Raw genomic sequence first — 25387 nt, 5'->3', positions numbered from 1 at the left:
GGAGCTACAATTAATGGCTCTCGGTAGCTTAAACTCAAGAGTCAGGCTAATGGGTTAGTTGCATCCCATTTCCTTTGGATTACAATACAGGCAAAGATTCTTATGAAGGCAGTGCATGCCTGCATGAAAGGTCATAGAAACAAAAAGCTATAAGCAGTATGCCTGCAAATACAGGGCTTCTAGGAAACAGCTTTTTTAAAAAGACACTATCCATTTTAATTAGTTTGATGATGGTTCCAATTTTGCATGCTTAAGGCAGATATGAAGAAACCTGGAACAGGCAGGTAGGAATGGAGTTTCTATCAGATGAGTAAAAGAGAAAACTATACACACCTATGTTGTATATACAGGTAAACATCAATACAGAGGGGATGCTACTGGGTAACAGCAAAGCCAGATCATTTAACTGCAGAACCTAGGACCATTCTGACCACTGGGAATTTTGCTTTCAGAGTCTGCTATTTAAATTTAACTTATTGGGGCAGGTTCTGTCTGTGAACTGTGGCTGGAAAAAAAAAAAAAAATGCAATTTTAAGCCAATTCATTTCTCAAACTTCCACCCCTCATTTCCTGCCATCTACTCACCTATTCAACTGTGTTGTTCTTTCTACTTCCCTGTTCTATTCAGAACCATGGCTCTCAGCTTAGGTAATTCTTAGTATACAGACAGTGTTAAGCATTACCAACTGTTTACAGCCTACGTTTAATCAATAATTCAAAAGCAACACTAGTAAGTTAGAAACAAAAATTTCCTATAGAATTAGTGCAATTTCAAGGAAGAAATCCTGATCAGCCACTGTCAAACAGAGTTAACAGCTCTGGCAGAGCTCCAGGGGAGCTCAGGTTCCCTGGAACTGATCAGTGACTAAACCCACGAAAAACATCTCACTACCTCCAACTGAGCCAGCACCCAAGGCAACTCCATCCTTTGAACCCTTGATGGGTTTCCAACTGCTCTGAGCACAAAATACAAGTTATACCTGTGAAAGGTAGCAATAATTTTGTTTCTGTGCCCAGAAGTGATTGCTAGCTGACTACTTGTGCTTCTTCCACTACTTTTAAGCTGTTTCTGTATAGTTGTTCAGGGAACCACATTATGCCCCCCAGTTTTATTATCCTGCCTCATATGTGGCCACTCACATTCCCACTTGCCCACTTGCCTGGGGAAGCACTTGGCACCCGGACAGGCTGCTTGGGTGCCAGGCAGCAGCTGAACCAATTAAGACTTTCGTCCAGTTTTCCAGCCAACTGGACACTCAACAGCATGTTCTGTGGACCACAAAAGCTTGATTTGAATGGTTTAAAAATTACTAGACACTGACCAAAATGAAAGCTTACCACCAAAGGAACTCAAATATGCACCAACTTATCAGATTTAAAAACAAAACAACTCATCAGATTTAAAAACAAAAGCTTTCCAAAACCTCCTGCGAGTTTTCTGTATGAATACTCAGTACTTTTGCTTTTCAAAAAAAGCTGTATTTTTAACTTGAGGAATTAAAGTCCCATAGAGGAGAACAGAATGGTTTTGTAATGCTTTAGGTGTTATTTAACATGCACTAGGACAACACAACCACAAAACGGAAACTACTCGGACGTTTCTTCTCAGAAGCACTTCAGGTCAGCAAGCATCTCAAAGCTGCAGCCGCAGTGCCGACCTCAGCAGCACACAGACAGTTAGGGGCAGACTAGGAGAATGATATTCTACACTAATAGGGAAATGAAGAATTTTGTTCTGCCTCTGAATGAGTACAGATCCCAGTTTGTCATCACCATTTCCAAACACCACTTGGAGCACAGGCACTATTGACAGACTCGACTCAAGCATGGTAATGACTAGAAGTTGGAGCTATTAGGGTTTTATTGTTGTAGTTTAAGAATTGACTATTGCAGCATCAAGACCAGTTCTTGGATTTAAATCTGAATTAGAGAAACGCTGGGAAGAACCTGCTACATTTAAGTACCTCCAAGGATGAAAAAGCCAAATTAGCCTCCAACATAAATACTGGACTTGAAATTTTGGTTCTGTTCCAGTATTACAATAATTTTTCTCTAATGGAAGAAAAAAAAAGAAAAAATACCTCTCAAGCTTGGAACATGTCATTATACCAGCACCATCAGCACAAGATTATCCAGATCAAAGTATTAAGGCAAGCACATTATTCATCATAATGTAATAACACTGGAAGAAAGCTAATCAGGTCATAACAGTTCTTCCCCTGAACTTCCACCTCCTTCTGTATCAGCTAGTCAACTCTTTATGCCATCTCCAGGCTAAAGGCCAGCATATTAGCTTTCTGCATTGCCAGGTTAAAGAGTTCTGCTGTTTATTTTGTCTTAGATTAGCAAAGTGGTTTATCACCCACTGCATTTGTAAATATAACTGTGGCTGAGACCTATCTCCCTACAAAATTATCTTCCACTGCTCATACTGTATTTCACAAGAAGCCTTTTTGCATCTAAGCAATGGCATTCTCAAAAGAGCTGCTCCTCCACAGCTGATGAACAAAGACCTACAGACTAATTGCCAGGTATTGAAACAAAGCTGGGTGCACCAGCAGATTAGCAGGCCACCCCTATTATTAGCAAGGCTCCATTGCTTGGTTAATACTATTGCCACCATATCTTGTTCAAAGATACACTTACACCAGCAGCGCTTGCTAACAATGAAGCATTGCTTACATAGCTCAGCACCGACTGGAAGCTTGCCCACGTTTTAAAGGGTAAACGGTATGCAGTGAATCCTTAATCCTCATAAGGATTACCTACAAAGTGACTTTTGTCTAATGAATTGCTATACTCATCTATAGTACAACTGCCTCTGTACAGACTTTAGTTGCATGTCAGTGCAGTACCTGGCCATCCGGTCTGGGTCCATGATTAGAGATCCTGGATGTTAAATTAACAGAGAGATGCTTAAGTCTCTTGAGAGAGTTTTCAAATCTCCAAAGTCATGCAAATAGAAAACCAGCTACTTTAGCGTGATTGATCCCTCAGTGGGGCTTTGTCTAGCATTTATAGCAACAAAAATACATATTTTCTTATTGGGTGTTTGGGTGGGTGGGGGTAAGACAAGTTAAAGAATTTAAATCAAAGGTATACATAAATTATATTTGTAGAATAAGGTATATTTGTAGAATAAGGTGCCTAAATGAACAGCTGTTTGAATTCCTGCTGAAGTCAGTGATCTGATGTTTTAGTTTATGGAACACATCTAACTCCAGTCTGCTGAAGGTCTGTTTAGCAGCTTTGAAAATATGAGATAGCCATCAACATTGATACTACTATCATAGAGTAACTTTTCTGTATCCCATATACCTTTATAAGGTAACATCTTAGATGAACATCCAGCACAGTCTCAACTGAACCTAAACTGCACAAGATCCTTAGCTTCCAGCAATGGCAGATTTAGTAGCTCCTGCCTTGCAGCACAGAGTTCTTCACCACAGTCAATGCATAGAAGAGAATGCCATGCTCGAGAACAGAGAGCTAATCACTACACCTATTATGAGCTACATACAGAGCAAGTAATTAGGTCTTTGATGCCATCATGATCTAGCGCAGGTCTGAGACTTGTCAATATTTCTCAAGTAGAAGACACGAACTGTTTACATTGGTGCTGCTGTCAAAACAGCTCTAACAAGAACCAGCTCCAAATGCTTAGGTGCCTATTCAGTCACAAACACTTAGCTCACTTATTCCTCAACTCAATGTTTTCCACACTACTACATGAATAGGAATTAGTTAAAAGTGCTGCTGTAATTACTTCCACCCCAAACACTTGCACTGACAATGATTAGATAATCCAAAGAGCAAATCAGGATCTCATGTGCTGCAGAGAACAGCAATAGCTCTCATTTGCATAACACCTCCTAAAACTTCCAAAGCACTCTCTGCAAGATCTTCTGAGAAGCTTAACCTCAGATTTAATTCAAGTATCATAAAAATTAACATCTACTTCCTATGTTCTCTTCTGAAAGTTTCAGCTTCTAATAGGCCAAAAGCAGGCAACACCATAAAACTCTTAAGGAAATAACAACGTGACTGTATGAAATGGATCGTCTGAAACTCGGTGAGGTGATCTACTATGCATGTCCAAGGTCACATCAAATCAGTCAGCTCTATTTTGAGCTATTAGCATCAGCTGATGTAAGTCATTACCACAACTGAAGTCAAAGAAGGACCAACTTCAAAGGAATTACATGATCCAAGCATTTGGATTGCTGCCCCTCAGTGCTACATCTTACAAACTGGGCAGAATTCCTCAGCTATTCCCACTGCTTCTCCCGATGCTGGAAATACACTGCAAGGCAAGGAGCTATTGCCTTGAGCTGGAACTGGTCACTAGCTGGCTTAGTAACATGGAAAGGCTTCCCTCCAACTTTTCTGGGTTTAATGGTTCAGATATGGTTTGAAACACTCAGAGAAAGACGCTGAAACCAGAGTCTTGTCCTATGTGACTGCCCAAATCCCAGAGCTATTGTAAAGAACAGGCATGGGCAAGGAAGAACACCATATCCACCACTACCACTTCCAAACTGATCAGGAGAGAAAAGCTCTATTTCAAATGCCCCAAAAAATCTCATTCTTTACTTTATGAAAATTCTGCACAAGAACAGAAGTCTGAATTTATAAAAAACAAAGCTTGCAGCTCAGCTCAAGCTGATTTTCCCCTACCCACTCTATACTTTGGTTTGGCAACTGATCTAAAAAGAGTGCCCAGACATAGTCAAATATAATTTCAGCATTTGAGGGTATCTTGGGTCAGGTGGTAGAGGATTAAAAAAATTAAGGCAAAGTAAGCCTATTTTGCCTTAGGGACAAAGAATATCCCTGTTAAATAACAAACAAGTACAGGGTGGGAAAGAAAGGTCAAGGACATAGTACAAAGTATCATTTGGCAAATTTGTCTTGCAAACAAAGAGCAAGCCTTCAGGGAAAGCTGCCTTATTTTATTGCGTTGTATTTTTCTGCTCTGTGCCCGAAAACAAAAAATTCCAGCGGCATGCATTTATAGGGACTTGTTGTCAAACAACTTTACTTTTCTAAAAACAGTTAAAAAAGTGCCATTATGCAGCTTAGGATAACATTCAGAAAGTCTACGCTACTGCCAGTAATTTGACTTCTGCAACTCTGATAACCTGTAGAAACAGATAACTTAGCTAAAGGACAACTCAGTAACGTAAGCAATTTCTCACAGTATGGTCTCCTCAGCTTTTTTGCAACAAAAACGCACTGTCTTATCCAAGAAGACTGTAGACAGGTCACCACTGAAGTACTTCAGCTGCATATGGAAAATTAAGATGTTTTTGCCCTAAACTATGTCAGGGAACATCCATTGGGTTGGAATTGTATATACAAAATCCCTTCCAGCAGCAAGGTTCCCCCCCCACACACGTTAAGTCAGCTAGGTAGCATTAAATGTTTGTATCTTATTTCCTGTATGTAAAGAGGCAGTAGTGACTACACTCTTAGAAAGCCAACTTGTAACTCAGTCATTTAATTATATTCACTTCTCAGACGTGTGTGAAGCAGTAAACCTCCATGAGGTAGCTGTTTCTGTGAATAGCCGGAAGACTGCTTTCTATTAAAAAGGTCTAGGCACCGCCATGCATGATGATGCTATCATGTTTAATGGGATGTTGAGGGAGTCTAGTGAAGACCCTCAACTCTTCTGGGACATCATTAACTCCAATTAAATACTTGTATTTTATTTCTTCCATAGGTCATGACTTGCCTCTACTTCTCCAACCCAGTTGTGTATCTTCCACTTCATCCCAAATAAAGATATTATCTCCATATACTGTCAGTAGCTACGTTCAGCACTGTTTCATTCTGAAGAAACCCACACAATACAAGTATAAAATGATTATAAGCAGAGAGATTACTAGAAAGAATTATATAGCTGCAAATGTACCCAGATTGTACCTGAAATTTGTTTACAGTGACTTCAAAAGTGCATGGAGAAGCAAACTGGTTCACTGGCTTTGCAAAATAAGCAGCAAAATTGTCCACATTGTCCATGTCTGTAAGATATAGCTGCACTTGGCAACAGGACAATTTTACTTCCCCAGAATATCCAATGTTAGTGTTATGAGTAAGTGATATTGCATTATTCATTGTGATCAGGTTATAATGACCACATAAATCAAAGCTGTTTTACATCAAGCTATCTTCTTCTCCAGGGAACTAAAGATAATCTAGATTTCTCCTCCTTCCCTTGAAAAGGATTTATATAGACAAACAAACCTCATTTCTTCCCCTGCATCTTCAGGAACAATATTTTAAAGTAAGAAGAATTGATCTGCAGTTGCCAATAGGAATGAAGCAGCAAACTCGTCTCTGTGCATCCCGAACACGCACAAGTGAAGACTGCTCAATACTGCAAAGCTTTCCCATCAAGTTACAAAATCTGACTTTAACCCTGGCTAGAATTAGCTAGAATAAGACCAGTGGACAATACCTGACAGATCTTGATAAATTTATACACCTCTTACACACATTAATCTAGAATACAAAGAAAGTCTGCTGATCTAAAAGATGAAATGTTTTAATCAGTCTTTCCTTGGGGGGGGGGGGGGGGGGGGAGCTTTTCTTCCTGCTCTCTCCTCCCTAACTGCAATTGCATTAACCTAGAAGGAGTATGAAGGAGTATTTTATTAAAGGTTCAGACTCAGAACTCAGTCATTCCTCCAGCATTAGTTTAAGACACCAGACAGCTGGATGTGAGGCTACAGATTCATTCCCACTTGGCACCCTGGTTAAACAACCAGGGCTCTGGTTTTATTCTTCTTTGGGTCCTTCATGATTATGTGGGGTTCATTCTATACACAAGATTTACTTATTTCCAAAACATCCCCAGTAACCAAAATGCTGTTTGTCATGAAACAGGGCACTATCTGACTCACAGCAAGGTGGGGAGAGCCACAGTCTAAGCACAGAGAACAAAGACGTGCCTACATCCACCCTTTGATGTATAAAATGACTTGCCCAGTAACTGTCCAAAGACAGGAAAGGATTTCCAGCTGCATTCCTGCTTGGTAACAGAATTTAAAGAGGGCAACCAGGAGCTTGCGAGAACCCTTTACAGCAAATCCCTGCAAATATCAATAAGGTAGTTTAGAAGCAATGTGCCCCCTTCAAACTGTTGATGCACGTAACTGGAAGGACTCGAGTTTAGCAGCATCTTAATCAGGCATCCTAGCCAGATGCTGAAGCACATTTATCACAGAAGTCTGCTTCTTTCTTCACCATAGATTTTTGGAGGGCTTTGGGAGGACACTACAGGTCTAATTCAGACAGGGCAGAGACGCCACCAGACTCAGGACACCTACAACAGCATCTGGACTTCAGGTGCATGCACCAAAATAGGCTTGGGAGCAAGGGGGACACCCAGGAGATTGGCACTTAGAACAGGCCAGTGATACCTACTTCATATAAAATGTAAATTAAGAAGAGAAAACAAATTTAGGACTTGTCCATCCCACATGAGTGCCCTAAGCAGGCAGCAAAGGAGTCATTTATTCTTTTCCTTCTCTACTCAGTGCATGGTGGCTTTTGGCAAGCATTCCTTTCACACAAGTTTCAGGAGACCTGTTAATAAACTAACATGTAAATAAACTGCACAACACAAACTGCACAGCAGACGTAAGGTATAAGCAGTGACGCTGTTTGACATGACGGAAGGAAATATAGAACCTGACTCAATTTTTCAATTTCTCTAGTGGCTGTCTAGCACTTCAGGATCTGAAAAAAAATTAAAAGCAAGACTTCTACTTCCAATCCGTTCTCCTGCAGAAATCATTAGTTGGATACAGTATCTTTAGAAAGAGATAATTACTTAAAATATCCTCCTACTTTCAGACCCTTCTTTATGGGCTCACAGCCTTCAAAGTAATAGGTTTTCATCATGCACAGAAAAGGCTATCATTCTGGGCTGCGTTAGGCCATTAGAAAAAAGTGCCTCTCAGCGCCAAGAAGCATCTACAGGTGAAGTCCTCTCTGGCTAGTGAGAGTTTAAAAAAAAAGTCAGAGTGGAACTAAGCACCTGATTTGGTGCCTTGAACATGTGCTAAGCTTTATGTTTGAGCACAGTTAATTCTAGGCATGAAGCTATCAGAGAAATCAGTCTGGGACTTCAGCTACTAAGGAAACATTTACTTTTTTCTTTCCATGAGACTAAAAGCTGACTGTGCAGGCAATTAAGGCTGGCTCCAAGCTCTGCAAAGCCCCATCAGATGTGCTGCTCTACTAGGTCGAGTTAATTCACCAGCCCAGTCTAACAACCTATTTTAGCGCTGTACTAGAATTAGGCAACTGCTGAATAACTTAAGTGCCCATTATGAATTATGGTTGGGGAATTGGGGTTTTTTTGGTCACTAAACATCTGATCTGGTTACTCTAATTATGTGGGATCTAGGGGAAAATGGCATAGATACAGCTCATTAGCACATGAACTGTAAAGAGGCTGCAGACCACATATGTGCTAACCCTTACTAACAGGAACTCACAACTATGACAAGAGCACAAGCTCCTTGGTTAAAGGAGCTGGAACAGGGATGTCTCCTGAGCTCCATGTCCAGAAGGTACAGGGAGCCCTGCTCTGCATGCAGAGATGAGCTGTGCTTGTTTAGGCTCTGAGAAACAGGCTTCATTTCAGCCTCCTACAGCATACAGCCATTTGTAAGAGCAGTATTTCAGAGCTGGACTTGTGATTTCAAGACTAGGTATGTTGAGATGAGAAAGGCAGGAAGTGTATGTGAATATGGCCTTTATCTCTACAGATCACCCCAAGCTGTCAGCATCCTAAAGCCAGAAGCAGGAGAAGGACTTTAATTTCAGTCTTCAGTGTATAACCTGAGCAATCCAGCTGTACTTGTCACCACTTGCCCACCTGTTAGGCTGAGTTAGTGACACTTATTGTGCCATATGTGTTGCTTGGAGAGCCCAAAATGACAAATGCTGTACAAGCCAACAACAACAGATGGAGGCAAACGTCCATTTTTTGGTCTGGTGTTGTTCTTTGCCATTCGCCAACTAGTTTAACTGTAAGCTTCAACAAAAAACATCACAGGCATCCCTTAATAAAATTTGCGCTACCTCCCATTCCCATACACACACTCTCCACATACCTCAAATAAGTATTAAAGTATCCGTTAACCCATCCTATTCTCCCAAAGTAAACTTACCTTACTCCTTCCACATTTTCTTTTCTGACATCACAGCTATGCAGCAAGTCATAGGTCATTCCCTCAACTCCTTTGGGAGCCGGATCAGTTTTAAAATTAAAGTGAATTTGCATGAAACAGCAAATATTGCTACCAAGTGAATAACTGCAAGTTCGATTTCAAAGCACAGTGCTTTGTTAAAAGTGATCGAATTGCAGCCCATTAAATCACAGTAACAAGCACAGCAGCATTGCCTTACAGGATTGCAGCAAATAATTGAAGTCATCTGGCCTAGACTGCCAGACAGCCTGATGCTCTGTTCAAAGCCGATTCAGGAAAGAGCCCACAGCAATTAAAGTGCACTTCCCTTTTCAAGCACTATGGTGCACTGACTTCAGAGCAATGATCTCAAACATACTGAGTTACTGAAGGCAGGTGCACAAACGAATTGAGTCACAGCAGCAAATCCATGGGCCTGCCATCAGTAGATGGACTTGATCTTGCATACAAACTGATGAACCTGCATGTAAGAGGGCTCAGCTGCCCTGCCAGAACATTTAAAGCTGTGACCACACGAAAAAAACTCCTCTTAAACATCTTGCTTCTCTCCAGTCAGAGTGCATTTAGAGTAAAAAATGCCAGGCTTTTAGACAGTGTAAACTGAAACTTGTACACAAGTTTCTTCTCAGCAATGATGTGAAAAAGCAGAGTGGCCAGACACTAAAGTAAAGGTGCAACTGAGGCCAGCATTTTTAATTACTCTAATTACTTCTGAAGAGAGACAAATCAAAACAAGGATTCCAGAGCCAATATTTCCCTGCTACATAACTTTCCACCTGCTCTTGCAGTCCTCTTGCACTTGCTCGGACTTCACATTACTTCAAATGGACAAAACCAGCTCCTGTTAAATTTCTCATGTCACTTCTGTGTAGTGGATGTGAAAGAGACTGTTTAAGAGTTCATTCGTATTTAGGCAGACTCCAGCCTCAGCAAGGTATGACCGCTGCCGAGGAAGTGTCTGAACGCTGAGCGTACTGTCCTCTTAATTTGCGCCACTTCATTAAACAGAATAGCCACTTGTGTTCTGCCATGTAAGCACTGTGCCAAGAGCATGCCACTCACTCATACACAGTTAATTCAGTGCAATCAGCTAACATCTATCTTTACTGGTGTTGATGCGTTAGTCAGACCAGTAACAGTAGTTTTTACCATTGCTGCTGATATAGCATTTATGATTCCCCAGATAAACATTATACAGGAAGTAAAGGGACAGCTTAATCTAACAAATTAGGGTTATAACACAAGGAAGGAAGGAAACACAAGTGATTTTACTGTATTGATATTTTTTAATTGAAACTAGTTACATTGTCCTCAGTGAAGGAAAGAAAAGATTCTATTCATTCTAATAGCCTGAACCTTCAGTGGTATTTCTGACAGCACTTGATGAAGTTAGACAAGAAGATAATAGGAACAGTCCATCAACTCTCACAGTATACCTAAAACTACAGAAACATCAAATTAAGATGCCAGTCTCAGGCACAGACCTTATATCTGTTCCTTCTCTTTTAAAGACTTCAGAAACACAACAAAATTTACTAATTTATCAGTGATCTACTTTCAATGGAGTAATGCCAGTTTACATCAGCAGAAGAATTATCTTCACACCACATAAACTGATGATGGAAAGGCATCAACCAGGGAAAAAAAAACTGAACTTCCCTTGTAACAACTGGTTTCCCACCACTTAAGAGTTATTCTTGGCATACTCTTCTATATGCACAGCGGCTAGCCACCTGCAGAAGATGTAAAGACCTGTGTCTAGCAAAGAAAAATCAAATAGCAGGAAGGGAGAACAGCCAGGAAAGGTGACTGACAGAAGATGAGGGAATTGCGTGAGATAAAAGCAAAAAAAACATGGGCACCCCAGTCAGGTGCACATTGGACTTGAAATGAGAACTCCCCCCCACACACCTAAAACTAGATAGAGAATGGGTAAGAACCACTTACTTACTAGTTATCTCCATTTATGAAAGGAGCCATATTTGGCTGACAGACCATTTTGAAGTAAAACAATGAGAACCCGAAGGAAAACATGGAAAATGTAGTGGAAAAAATATGCTAGAAAAACAAAAAAGAAAATTGCTCTTCCTACTCCCAGAAGGCCATCATCAAAACTAGCATTTCAAACTCCAAACCATGATCTGCATAATCTTGCCCCTTCTGCCTTTCAGAGAAAGATTAGAGACATTAAGTTTGTTTGCTTGAACCAATTTAGGCTTTGTTGTTTCCCTGCACACAATGCCAAAGATCAGGTTTGCCTATTTTCAAGCTTGAGGTTCAGCTTTGGATCACAAGATCTTGGACTGTGAGCAGTTTCCCCCAAAAAATTCAGGTGCTGCCTGAAAATGCAACTCAAAGATAGCAAAAAACAGTTTGAAGAGGAAGGGCCATGGGAAGGAAATCTGAGCCTTGCTTCTCCACTCTGTATTTACAAGGCAACATCAAGATATGGTAAGAAAAGAAACAGACATGGAAAGCCTCCTTTCAGCTCAGCCTGAACACAGCCCCAAGCAGCTGGTCCGGCGCTGTCCAACGCATGGATAACGCAAGCCAAACAGCCGCTGCCTAACAGAGCTCTCCTCTGCTCACTCTGGAAACCTCAATCTTAGCACCAAGGACCTTTGCTTCAATACTTGAGGCAACCCTATCAAGACAGCTACTGACTGATTAGACTCAAAGTCACATCAACTTTGTGTCAGAGGAAATCTGGAATGGATTTGTCCATGGGCTGACAGACCCAATAATAGGCCATTTGCTGGTACTTCTCCCCTTCCTAGCTCAAGGACAGCAGCTCGAGTAGTCCTAGATCCTATCCCTGCTGTCACTGAAATGAGTCAAGACATCTTAATATCTGTGAATTTGTTCCAACACCTTGTTTAACAGTTTTCTAAAAATATGAGTAACCAACAGGCTTAATATCTTACAGGTTGAAGTTGGTACAGACATAAACGTTCAAGTTCTCTGCTGTCTCAGTACTTGCAGCCTGAAAGCAGCTGTATGGTGAACACTAGAGTTTATTAACTGATTAAGCAGCCTTATAGATTAATAAGGCTGCTTCAAGCATAGGTATAGGCAGACAACTCCCCCCAGCCACCACCTCCTCTCAGTCCTGCTTTATTCTCGTCTCCAATTTTCACAACTCATACTCTAAAATCCACATATTAGCTTCTGGCATGCTTATTCAAGCACCAGTCTCGAACCATATGGTTCTAGTCCTGCAGATTGTCTCTCCCCCATCTTACCGTTCCTCCCACAGGGCTTCGCAGAAACAGTGCTATGCAAAACTTGTAAAAGTACATGTTATTTAAAATGTTCAACAGCAATCTTCTCAATGGTGTACAAGAAGCCAGTAAAATTAAAATCAAGAACAGAAAACTCTTCAAAAGCTTCAACTCCTCAGTTTTTGAAAATGAAAAGCTTTATTGGAGCTAAAAATTTAAGTTTTTTCATTTTTGATTTCCTAAGCAAAAGTCCAAAACTTTGATAAAGTTTTTCCAAACTTCTAAGCATTAATCAAAAGTTTTCCCATCTAGTTCTAGAGCCAATGTATGCAGTAAACATTTATGCTATACTTCCTAAGGAACAATCTACAGCAAGAAATTTTATTTCTCCTCTTTAATATTGCCACTGTCCAACATGCAAGTTTTCATGCAATACTCTAAAATACAAAAGATCCCTGATTTTAGGTGAATTTTTTGCTTTTTAAAATTAGTAAAATTCTTAACTAATACCTGACTTGCAATATTGAAGACAGGAAGCAGTCCTGGAACCTAAGGACTAGTTTTCTTTGAGTTTTTAGAAATCAGTCCAGAAACATCTGGCAGGCAGCACAGCTCACATTACTCCACTTAAGTATTTCCTAGAAATAGGCAACTAGCAACAAACTTATGAAGTCAGCTCCCTTCTGTGCCCCATTGAAGAATAATTATTACAAATTTCTATTACGGGATATTATAAGACAGCCCTAGTTGTGCACCAGAGGACACCACATATATCACATTCCTTCACACTGATGCGATTATGATTTTTTGGGCTAGTCAGCCCCATCAAGCAAAGAAGCCTGACATGCACAGATTCAGTTTCTGCCCTTAGCAAGGTTAGTACTAAAGAGGGAACAACTCTACTTTTGTAGCTTCAGTATGACATCTTTCATAAAAGACCCTCTTACATTTACCACTGATCGTCTCCCTGATTTTCCGACAACCAAGACTTAAGTGAACAGTCAAGCTGGTTTGGAGCAGAGTTAAGTGACCACGCGCAAAACACCAGCAGCCACAGCATGGCAGGAAAGGTTGCTATGTGCCAATTCACTGACCAGCAAGATGCATGCAGCTCCTTCAGGAGCACAATTTCCTATTTTTCCCCCCCTTCCCTCCCCTCCAAGAAGTCAATTCTTAGCAGGCGGATTCAGTTCCAGCGCCTCTGGAAAGGGCAGCCAGACACTCAGGTGCCTACTTACACAAGGCCACTCTGAGAACAAGAAATAGAGAAACAAAAATAGTGAAAGCTGTTTAAAACTCCATTCTATACTTTTGCTTGCACAAAACCAGGCCCAAAGGACAGGGGACAAAAGCCCCTGGTCAGGATTGCAGGAACACGCCAGATGCTGAACAACCTGATGCTTGTCATCACCAAAAAACCCTGGGGAATGCTGGCAGATTCCAGTGTCCCTGGGAAACCCACAAGGACACACAGAAGCATCAGAATCGTACTTGTGGACTTCAGATACTAAAATCCAGCTAACCCTCACTTTGGGTGCTGAGATCCTTTCGTGGATCTGGCCCAAACTTCCATGGAGGACCCACTTTCTAATAGACAGATGAGGCTGATCATTCCTTGCATAACAAGGAGGTGCCTCCAACAGATGGGGTTACACACAACACCATGAGCTGGCTGTGCAGTCTGTGGATTTAATTAGAAGTGTTGTTAAACAGATATGACTGCAAGAACAGTGCTGAGGCTTGCCTGTAAGTGCAAAGTAGAAGATGCCCCATGAGACTTGGAGGAGTCTGCAGAAATCTGTTAAGAGCACTTCCTTTGCCAGACGAAGGTACAAGAAACTGTTAGGTAAAAAAAAAAAACAACACTATATTGTTCTTCTGCATGTGCTTTATTCTCTGAAAGAGAGATATATGAAGACTTTGCAGAGACTTGGGTTTTTAGGAACAGATATTTAGCTGTTAGCACAGCTCCATTAAAGTCAATAGATCCTCCCAAATGAGTATTTTTAATCGCCTGTAGCAATATGATAGTAATATAAACTGTGGAGCAAACTCCCAGACCTCCAGTGATTATATGCAGAAGTACCTTCATAAAACCATGGAGATCATAAAATAAATCAGCCCCCCTGTTAAGAGTGTCAAATTTTGAAAGTTCTACATGTTATTTGTAGTTTAAGATTGTTTTCTAGGTTATAAACATCCCAAGTAACAGTAGTATATTTTCTGGAAAGAAGGACGCTTTGTAAGGCTTTTCCAACATACACCAAATGGCCAGGATTATTTGTTTTAAATACTTCTGCCATGCAGAGGCAATAATCTATGTATATTAATTCAACTGCATACGTTGTCCTAGACAGTTCCAGTTTTAATAATCATGCTTTTTTTAAAGGAAAAAATTTTCATCTCTGCCTAGAATACAGTTCATCTTAATTCTCCTATACAAATTACTCTAGTATTTCCTATTGTGCTTTAAGATGTGTATGAAATTTAGTGTTTTCTTGAATCCTTTTTCCAAATGTGCATATAAGCTGAGATAGGCTACTTCTGATGTCTGTGTGAACTGAAGTTGTAAAGCTACACTTCTTACATCTTTGCCATGCAATCAAGAGACAGATAACCTGAAATAACATTCTGCCAGTCAGCCAACTAACATAAGTAGTTCCCATGTTAAAAAGAAGCTTGCTGAAGCAGAAAGCATCACACCCACTGCATTATATTTTCTTTGCTTTAGAATAAGAGAAATAAACACAATATGCAAACAACTGTACATTCAAACTTTTAACCTTAATTCATTCCTTATTTCAGCCTAGCTTACTATTGGTTATAACACAGATCTTTCATAGATATTTCTCCAGAATAAAGACAGTCTAAAAAAGCTTTATTAGCAAGACAGATGGGACTGCTTCAGCACAGGGAAGCTGCAGGATAGCAAGAGCGTATGAGGGCATAAACTACTGTAGATGGCTCCACATTCTTTTAAGCCTTAAAAATTGGAGAGTCTATCCTTGCTGCTGGATCTTTCTTGGAAGATTATTCAGTAACTCAGTCTCCTTGTATTGTCCATGCAGAACTTTGATCTACCTTGTACCACAGGAGATCAAACATCACCATATGCAGAATGAAGTTCAAATCTTGATACACCTTTTCTATTGATGACTTTAAAAGCAATGCCATCAGAAAGAGAAACAGGGATACAATGGGAATACTAACACCCAAACCAGATGTGTTTATAGCAGACAAAGCTTGGAGAAAGGGTGTAGTCAAACCTGTACTGTCTTAAGGTATGCTCAGTTAGGTATTTTGCTTCTGGAAAGCAGTAACAAAGGCTGCTGCAGCCAAACCACCAAACAGAAAGAAGGTACTTAGTGTACAGGCATGCCAGAGATGAGAGAATGTTTTTGGAAGCCAATGCTTCTAGTCACTGAAGTAATGCACAGAGTCAAACCAGACCCCAAGGCTTTGACCAGCTTTGAACACGCACAGCTCAGATGTCTCTGCTCCACACCAGTACATCTCAGCTGGTGCTGAGGCACTTCTGTTTGACCAACACTATTTTGCTTTTAGCTGGATACAGCTTAAGGCAGTTGCAGTTCATCAGAGATGTTTCCCTCTGACACTAACCAGTACTGCATCACTTAATGCAATAAGACACTCCTAGTGTGTTACTAGCATACCAGGAGCTAAGAGTTGACAGCTAACCCCATGGCATCTTGCTCCAGCAGTCTCCCATATATCAAGCCCACAAGTCTGTACCCTGGGATGCTCCTGCCTTAACAGAGCCTGAGGCAAAGGCTGCAGGGAGATCACCCACCATCCCTCTGAGCCTGCAACTCTTGCTTCTGACTACATTTGCAATTATGGCAGTAGAGGACATCCTTAGAGGAGTTTGTGCTCTTTAATCCTCAAATTGAAACATGCCTTCCAGCAAACCACAGTTTGGGTCCAGATGCAGGAATGGCAAGCTAAGCCTTTAATCACAGGCAGCTCAGTGGAAGTGTTAGATTGCAACCAGTGTGCACAGCTCACCCTGGGAGGAAAGGAGCTTGCCTGTTCCTCTGCTCTGAGCCCAAGGAGCCCCTTTCCTTTTAAGGCTCTTCGGGCAAGTTTTCATCCCAAAAAGCCTTCTGGAGGGATATCTTGAACTGTCATATCCTACTCTTCATAAAAGCCACAGATTTTTAGTTGGTATCAGAGTACTGTGATGAAACACCCAAGCAAGAGCACCCCAAGCTACTTGATCCACAGATGAGGAGTGTCCTTCACTCCTTCAAGGGGAGTATCTGAGCCAACATCAGTTTAATACCAGATGTGAGAACAGCAGCTGCAGAGAGTCAGGCTCATCCTCTCTTTCAAAGATCTGTTCCACTTCTGATTTTGTCATTTGAACACTCAGTAGAAGCAGCCCATCCCTAAATAAAGTCCAAGTGTGTTCACAAGAAACACACGCACACCTTTGTCCTTAAAAATGGAGATACAGGGATAAGCCTTTTTATTAAAGCGAGAAAACATCCCACACAATATATTTCCCCCACCCCACAAAGGTCACATCTGTACCACAGAACAAGATATCACAATCACAACAGTAAAAAATAATTTTAGGTTCAAAAGCTACAAAAATCTCTTATTCCCCATGTAGTTATAAAGCACTTCAGGCTGCTCAAAGGTGACTGCAAGCAAAAGTGCTCAGTATTTTGGAGCATTTGCTTACCCAAAAGACAGGCACAGCGGTGACTCCAGGAAGTGCTGCCCATGGAACAAAGCTGAGATATCTATATACAGACATTTTTTAAAAAGGAAGCCTATAATGTTGTGCAGCAGTTTTCTAGAACACTATCTCCTCCATGTGTCAGTGCTAATGACATAACAGAGATATCACTGACCCAGGGATTTGTGTTTTCCCCTGTAAGGGTGGAAAGCATCAAGAGCATCCTTTCTTCTGAATACATTTGGCTCTGCAGAAGACACATGTGCCACCAATGTTGCTATAGAAACTATTCTATTAAATTAAATATGCAAATTTAAATATTTAAAAGTGTAAATAAAACAGTCCAGGTACAAAACTAATTGGCCCAAGTTAGACTTTGGAATTAAGTAGGGCCTATCAGAATTGTCCTTTTGCAAGAGCGTGACTTGGTTTTGAGCAAGGTGCTTTCCTGCATGTCTTTCTTTCCAAATCAAGCACCTGCACCCCAGTTACTCTGAAAAGTCACTTCTTGAGATAATTTGTAGATGTAAGCTCCGCTTCTAGTTCCCTTGGTGATGGAATTACCATAGCATTACTGAGGAAAATCCAGGATCTAAATTCAGTCTGCAAAGAAAATTCACTGATCATAGCTGTGCCACCATAATATTGGAAGGTATTTTAATAACTCCCACTTAAATCTCACCACACACACTGTATTGAAATTCTTCTCAATTAAACAGGAGTCCTACATGGGGCTGGAGCAAGCTTGACCTTCCTATAACTTCCATGGTATGGAGAAGAGTTCTTTTTTAGAAGTTTTCAACTGAACAAATTAAAGTCTGCAAAAATATTTTCCCTTCTCATGCCACCTCAAACTCTTGGTGGAGGAGGTGTAACACCTCTCCCCAGTCTAGCTACTAGAAAACAAACTTTACATAGTTCCTTCTCCTCTAAAGGGCCACGTTCTCATTTGCCACCTAATAATATTGGATTAAAGCTCTCCCTAAAGCCCAGCATCAACCCTAGACGCTTAGCCAGCTTCAATATCGGCCTTGCACATACTTACCTGCATCAAGGAGGGAAAGCAATTCCCAAAGCGGCAAGTTGACACCACAGCTGTGGCTGTATCCTAAGAAGCAAATGCTGACAGTTACACTACTGCAGCAATCAACACAAGCTTGTCTTGCATTTAAAGAGCTCGGGTTAATCATAATTAACCCAAGTACCCACTCTCACTTAGATGTTTTAAATAAGGGCACTCTGATCTTAAAAAGCTTATAGAAAATAAGTTACAGGAAGGACTCTGATCATACTTACTCAGGAATAAATGATTGAAATAACAAGTGAACCAGTACTCTAAGTTGAGAGCTACAAGAAGAGAAAAGCATTACAGTTAAGAAATCTACTTGTTTGAAAACAAGTAGAGTTGAGCATGAGATGTGTGGAGCATCAAGATTTGAAGAGGTGACCTCAGCTTCTTTGCCCCAGGCCTACCACCAGATTTAAAGCAGCAACAGTTGGGTCACGGACAACCCAAGCTGCCTCATGACATTCTCTGCAGCACTTGAAAGCCAGCAGAACAGCAAGCCTGGAGCTAAGAGCAAGTGCAGGGCTTCTTGTTTTACCAAGTTTAGAGCCACAGCCACTCTAGCACTTTGCTTAGTCTTCTTCAGCACCACTACCACTTTCACACTTTTTCAGGCATTTAACACAGTACAAGCCTTTGGAATAAGAACTGAGATTACATAAAGAAACTATCTTTTCAAAGAAAGCATTTAATATTTGTTTCACTTCTATGGGCTCAGTGTGGTTCTCCATTTCCACCTCGGTTTTTGTCATTCAGCTGTCAAATCTACTTATATTGAGGAACACTATTCCTCACCCTCCTACAAGAGGGTATTGGAAATCTTTATTAAAAGAAAGGTCAGAAGCTTATCTCAGTGGATTTGCCCTATTCACAGGTCCAGTAGGTTATGATATGGAAAGATGTGTCACAGTTTAATCTTAATCATCATTTGTGATAGAACAAACTGAATGCTTCCATTAGAAGAGAATAGGTAGGCTAATCCAGCCAAATTTACTGCAAGCTCTCTCATAATAAAGTTATCTCCATTTATCACTGAATCACATAGTTCATAAAGAATGAATTACATGCAGCAAATCCATGTATATCATCTTCCACTGAAAGCTGCCTACCAGAATATTTTAAAATGCTTTCCGCTTTCCAAGCCAGCTAGGGAGACAGAGGCTACCAAAACTGTACAGAATCCATTGAACATGGTCTAGCAAGATAATGAGACATTAATTGGAATAAGCCAGCAAAAACTTCCAGGTAAAATCCCACTGTAATAATTCTCAAAGTAAAATTCATGCTATGAATAATTCAGAATTGCCAGTTTAATAACCTAGCAGTTCTTGGTAACCACCAGAAATGAGTTACTCTCCTGTCCTGCGGCAGATACACCAATTAGAATATTTTATATTCACAAAGCCTCCCTCCGCTCCAAGTCCCCCCTGAAGCCACGCTGGCTCAGGAAGCAAGAAAGGAGGCATGGAGCATGCAAGTCTCAGCTCCAGCTGCTTGAGTAGCTTATTAAGGAGAACAGGTAGCGGCACCCCAGGAAGGGCAGGCACAGGCCACACTTTAGAAGAGCAAATGCCCAACAAGGGATAACATAGCCTGCTGCTATTGTATATCTGGCACCTACAGCTTAAACTATGAACATGTGATAGTGAAAGAAAAATAGACTTAAAGAAATTTACAACAAAATAGGAAGCTAAGGGGATGGGGGAAGCTGGGTTTTTTTGGATTTTCATTGGAGCAACTCAAAGACAATTAACATAAAGCCATGAAGATATCACAGGGTCCTCTCCTGGCCCACACGAGGAAAGCTGTAAGCCTCAGGTTGAAGCAGCCCCCTCCCCAAAGCACTTTCCTCACTGCACCCCACTGCCCCACCCCAGCACCGAGAGCCCCAGCAGCTGCAGCACACCCCCGGGGCCGGCAGGGAGACCCCCGGCACAGCCCTCGCCCTCACCGCCGGGGCACAGATCCCTCAAGCCACCGCCTTCCTCCCAGGGCCGGAGAGAGCCCCCGCTCGCACCCATCCCCTCCCGGCCCCCAGGGGCCCCGGCTCACAGTCGCCGGCAGCGGGGGCTGCCCCGCTCCCGGGTCAGGGCGGGCACCGGGCGCGCCGCTGCCCGAGCGCTCCCCGGCCGCCGCACGAAGGGCAGAGCCGCGGCGGGGAGGGAGCGCAGCCTGCCCCGCTGGCAGGACCCCCGTGTCTCAGCGGTGGGGAAATATATGTATCTGTACATATATGCATGTATACCATGCATACATGCACATGCAATTAAATACCTTCCCCTCCCCCTTTTCTCCCCCCCAAGTTTGGGGGGGGGGGGGGAGTTGTCTCCTCTCCAGAGGAGCCCACAGACGCAGTTTGCAGAAAAGGAGGGCAAAGAAAAATAAAAATAAAAACCCGAGGCAGGTACCCCCACCCCCGGCCGGGCGAGCCGCGGAGCGGGGCCAGCACTCACCCCCAGCCGCCTGCTCCGGATGCGCACGTAGCCCTGCTTCACGATGTCGTTGAAATTGGAGGCCATCCTTCCGCGCAAAGTTGGAGGCGCCGCGCAGCCCGGCGGGGAGGAGGAGGCGGCCGCGCTGCTCTGCTCCGCTCCGCTCCGCTCCGCGCCGCCCCGCGGAGCGCCCCGGCCCCGCGGCGGGCCGCGCCGGGGGAAGGGCTGCCGGCAGCGCCGCCTCCGCGCTGCGCCTCCCTTTTATCCCCCCGCCGCTCTCCCCGCAGCCCCCGGCTCGGGTGCCCGCGCCCGCCGTACCCAGCCCTCCCGGTAAGGCTTGTGGACCCCTCCCACCCCCTAAAAAGCCGTTTGGAGGAGCAAAGGGTTCCCCAGTCTCCAGGTCGCAGGCTGCTTCAGGAGTTGTGCTAAAGCTTGCGCAAATATTTTAAGCCACCGTGCACTGACTGAATCAAGCCCGTGGCTGCTGTCACGCAGCTGCAGGTGGGTCAGCTGGTAGTAGTCAGATCTGCCCTGCGAGCCTGAGGCTAAGCAGGTAGGACCTCTGGTTTTCCACAGGACAGTGGGTTTCCCAGAAAGTCTTGCAGGTGCCTCAAAGACTGCCGAATGGCTCAGCTCCAGGATCTCCTGCTGAAGACCGGTAACCGGAGCTGTTGTCCTACAATGCACTTCATGTCGTGGAAATGTCACACAAGCATACACTGCATTTTCTAGGCAATACGTGGTTGTGCTAATGAAAGACATTCACCTTGCCCCGGGGTGCCTTCTGCATCCACCAAGTTCTCCTTTTCCAAGAACATGCAAAGCTTGCTGAGTGTGCCAAAGAGCCCGTGCGAGAGGGGACTCCAGGGATTCCCGCGTGCTCTACAAAGGTTATCTGTTAGTGGTATACTGTAAATACTATGTCCTGGAAAAACGGCCTGTTCATCTTTCCATAGCATCTTTTAATAGCATTCCCAATATAGACAGCCTGAGGAGGAGGTCAGCCAGATGACTTTGACTTTGAGGATTATCATGCCATGGGAATTGCAAGCAGGGTAGCAAGGTGGCAGGCAGAGCAGGAACGCCCAGGGAATCTCCTAGCAGCATAAAAGGGCCTTTGGGTTTAGATAGTGAACATTTAGCTGCTAAAGCCCCTTGTGCAGCTGCTGCCTGATCATAGAGGGTCTTAGGTCTTTCAGCACCTGCACTTTTACTAGTAGAATTCCCTCCATGCTTCAAAATCCATTTCTGGGAATGTCTCAAAATGTCTCAGCCTTGCAGGCACTCAGTCCCACAGCGCCTTCTCGCCCCCAGGATTCGCGCCCTGGCTCCCTGGGCAGCCTGGGAGGCCGAGCAGCTCACAGCCATGCAGGGCGAGGTGGAAGTCGTGTTCAATTGGATTTAATGGTTCAGTGACTACAAAACTCATCTGTGATACAACTGTCCTCTCTGTGGTTTAAATATGTAGGTCCTTCATTTTAGGAGCAACCTCAAATGAGCCTGGTTGTTCTGCTATGGAAACAGTGTGGTGCTTTCAGTTCTTGCTTGAAGAGGTGATTATGCTTTGCAGGGCTTTACTAAGAATTAATTGATGGAGTGGATTACAGAGAGAGAATGTAAGACTTTCTGGCTGAAGGGCTAATTCACTTGAGATGAAAGAGAGAAGTTTGCAGTCTTTGCCTCACAGCAGACTTTATTATTTTACATTTCCCTCTCCTTTGCGCTGTGCTGTTTTATGGAACGCGTAAAATAGAGCAGCTTCAGCTAGAAATAATGAAAACATCCATTCCCATGCACCAGCACACCCCAAAATTAGATTATTCTGAGATGCATAAGTCCTTCCACTAGAATAAAATGTCCCAAAAAGAACACAGAAGTTGCATATTACAAAGGGTAGGTATCTAACTGCAAATTTGCCAAGTAACGTATTTTCAGTAAACATGTTGCACAGATCAAGAACACCATTGCCAACCCCATAGTACCATTCATTAGACTTCATTACTAGTTGAAAGCTGAGAAGAACTAAGACACCCAGCCGGCTTCATCTTGTACAGAAGTGTGCATTCAGTGAGCCAACATATTTTACAGTCTCAAGCACCACAAAAATATTAATACTAGAATAATGGAGCATATTCAAAATGCAGAAAAATTAATGAGAGATTTATTTTGATTTCAAAGATATTTGTAGCAGGAGACAAATTATAAAGCCACAGTAGATGACTTTTCAACAAGTTTAGACCTTTCCTCTAATCTCTTCCAGTACCTGGGAACACACACTGTTGGTTTCATTAGGCGCTAGCATAATCTTACAGGCAAACACATTCCTAAGAGCTTTGCTAAGTAAAGGTGGACTTAAGAATGTGCTTATCCTTTGATGAATTAGGAAGTTAATGTCTGTTTAACGTTTTTACTTTTAACAACAAATCCTTTGCACATGGTAGGATTTAAAGAGAAAATGCATTTTAATTACCATGCGTGCAATATGTTTCAAGAGTGTGCCAGAAAATCTCATTGTTTGGGTTTGCAAGCCAGTATGATCACCACAAAAAAACTTATTTATCGGGCTTTCAATATTGATGCAAATGTGAGAAGGACAGGAGTCCTTCTCTCATTTCCCTAGGGGTCTAGTGACCATTTGTACTCCCTATAAGCAAATGCTACACATCTTTATCGATATTCAAAAATGTATAAAACCTTTTTAATAAGCTTTCATTGAAATGCAAATTCTTCTCATTATAATGACAATGTTATTGCTATTATTTTCAATGAAGATCAAGTCAAGGGTCATTTTGAAGTACTAGCCTGTTGTTAATAATTTAAGTAGATTATTGTTATATTCTAATCTCATAATAACATATTATATTACTCTGTACTGAGCTTGTTTGCTTTCAGGGCTCTGGAAACAGAAATCACTGTTTTTAACAGAAAATGAAGGTATCAGTTAGTTTTTCAAAATGTCATGATGGCTTTTTAAAAAGAAGTTACATTCACCATATTATATTTGCAGCATGTCACCCCCAGAGCCCATGATATTATTTCATCACAGTCTAAGGGTGATCTTTGACAAGCATCTCCAGGACTTGCCCAGCTAAAGAATATGAAAACCGCAGAGGCCATTTTAAGGAAGCAATATTTTCTATGGAAGATATTTCCACGAACAGATGGAGCTCGTACTGGTTACACATTGCCTGACAAAAAAGTTTCTGATTTGATCGCCCTGAAATGATTTTCTGCAAATGGGTAACATGTGCCAATATTTTTTTTTATGAAAAGCTCCCATGACATTTTGTTTCAATAAGGTCAAAAATGCTGTCATTTTCCCACTATTGTTTTGATTTTTCAGACTAGCTTAGAAATGATAATATGACAATGAGGTGTTCTAACCTTATCAAGTACTTCAAGGTCACGGGAATTCAAATGTAATATCTCTCTGAAGAGCTTTTGACATTCCATATGTTTAATTTTGTTTCAGTGTGAGATAATTTTTTGATATTTTGGTCTGATTTTTGCAATGGAAATTCTGAATTTGGACCAGTTCCAGCTGCATGAAGCGCAATAGGCAATGACCAAAAATAAAAAGGTGTAATTCTTCAGTAAATGTGTTTTTTTTCTGTGCTATTCCAAACCTTGAAATCCCTTATTCTCCTTTTTCATACAAAGCCAAATCTGTAGAGCTGCCTTGCATCATTAAGCAAATCTTGGTCAGCCATATTTAATTTTGGAAAAATAAACAAAAAAGAATTATTCTGGATTTACTATATTTCAAAATGCAGACATTTGAATAGGTTGATCTTAAAACTGTGACCTGTTCTACTGCTGGTGCTAATGCAAAACCATAAGCTGGTCCCACAGCACAAAACTGCTGAGAATTTCTCTTCCTTCCCCATCTGGTTTTTATTGTGCTAATTGATTTTGGTGAATGAATTCCATAGGGATTAAAAGATTTCTCAAGTACTCTGTGTTGTTACTTCTTCCTCCCCTGGGTCTCTGTTTCCAGTACGTGCATAGGAGTACGGTGTGCTCCTATGCAACGGACAGTGCAGCAAAGCTGCAGGCAGCAGAGCAGCATTGGGAGGGTCGCAGAATCCATGAAACCTTCACAAAATTTAGGCTACCTTCAAAGCTAGATTCCTCTACACCTGGAAAAGTGCAAGCAGGACTCCTAATGAGAAACATCTTCATTTTCTCCATGGATTTTGAATACACTAAAGTTATACTAGTGGATGGCACACATAACTTACTGGTAGATATCAGTCAGTGTCAAAACATGCAAATTCATGAGACTAAACTTGAAAAAAAAAATACAAAAAGGAATAGAGGTATATAGCTACTTGCACAGTAAATGGGAAAGTGCCTCTCAGCATAAACAACTGATAATCAATATTTAATAAGAATAAACAAACCAATAACCTGGCTAACATGTCATTTTGTATAGTAATATTGCAGTATGAGGCACTGAAATTACCTTGCCTCTGCACAGCTCATTCAAATAATTTTGTTTTATCTAGGCCAAGGTGGTGAGAAGCAGAGAAGATAGTAGGGGAAAAAAGCAACAAATGAAATGCCTCCTTTTACTGGAAAGTCTGATTCTGATTGTAATATTTTGTCCCTAACAAAATTACTGTCAACACAGTGAATGTTAAGATAGAAATAAATATATGCTGACTGCATCTGCAAGCCGAGTGAATCCAGGGTAGCATTAGCTCGCGAAAAACGTAACATTCATTTTGCTTGCT

The 25387-nt window shown here is 41.8% G+C and overlaps 1 protein-coding gene across 12 annotated transcripts in view; it reads right to left on the bottom strand.

Annotated features, from left to right (window-relative positions):
- DOK5 (docking protein 5) overlaps positions 1-20881 on the bottom strand; it is a 45106-nt gene extending 24225 nt beyond the window's left edge. For 11 of the 12 annotated variants that reach the window (XM_068912691.1, XM_068912682.1, XM_068912685.1 and 8 more), the window contains exon 1: positions 20673-20881. In XM_068912691.1, coding sequence (XP_068768792.1) covers positions 20673-20738 — 66 coding nt within the window. In that variant the 5' untranslated portion in view covers positions 20739-20881. The remainder of the gene's footprint in view (positions 1-20672) is intronic. The other variant, XM_068912694.1, reaches the window with a different exon arrangement.
- Between the last annotated feature and the right edge of the window lie 4506 nt (positions 20882-25387).

This window comes from Struthio camelus, chromosome 18, assembly GCF_040807025.1.
Source record: "Struthio camelus isolate bStrCam1 chromosome 18, bStrCam1.hap1, whole genome shotgun sequence".
NCBI classification, from domain to species: domain Eukaryota; kingdom Metazoa; phylum Chordata; class Aves; order Struthioniformes; family Struthionidae; genus Struthio; species Struthio camelus.
Note: the sequence above shows the minus strand (reverse complement) of the source record. Positions and strands in the feature narration are given on the sequence as shown.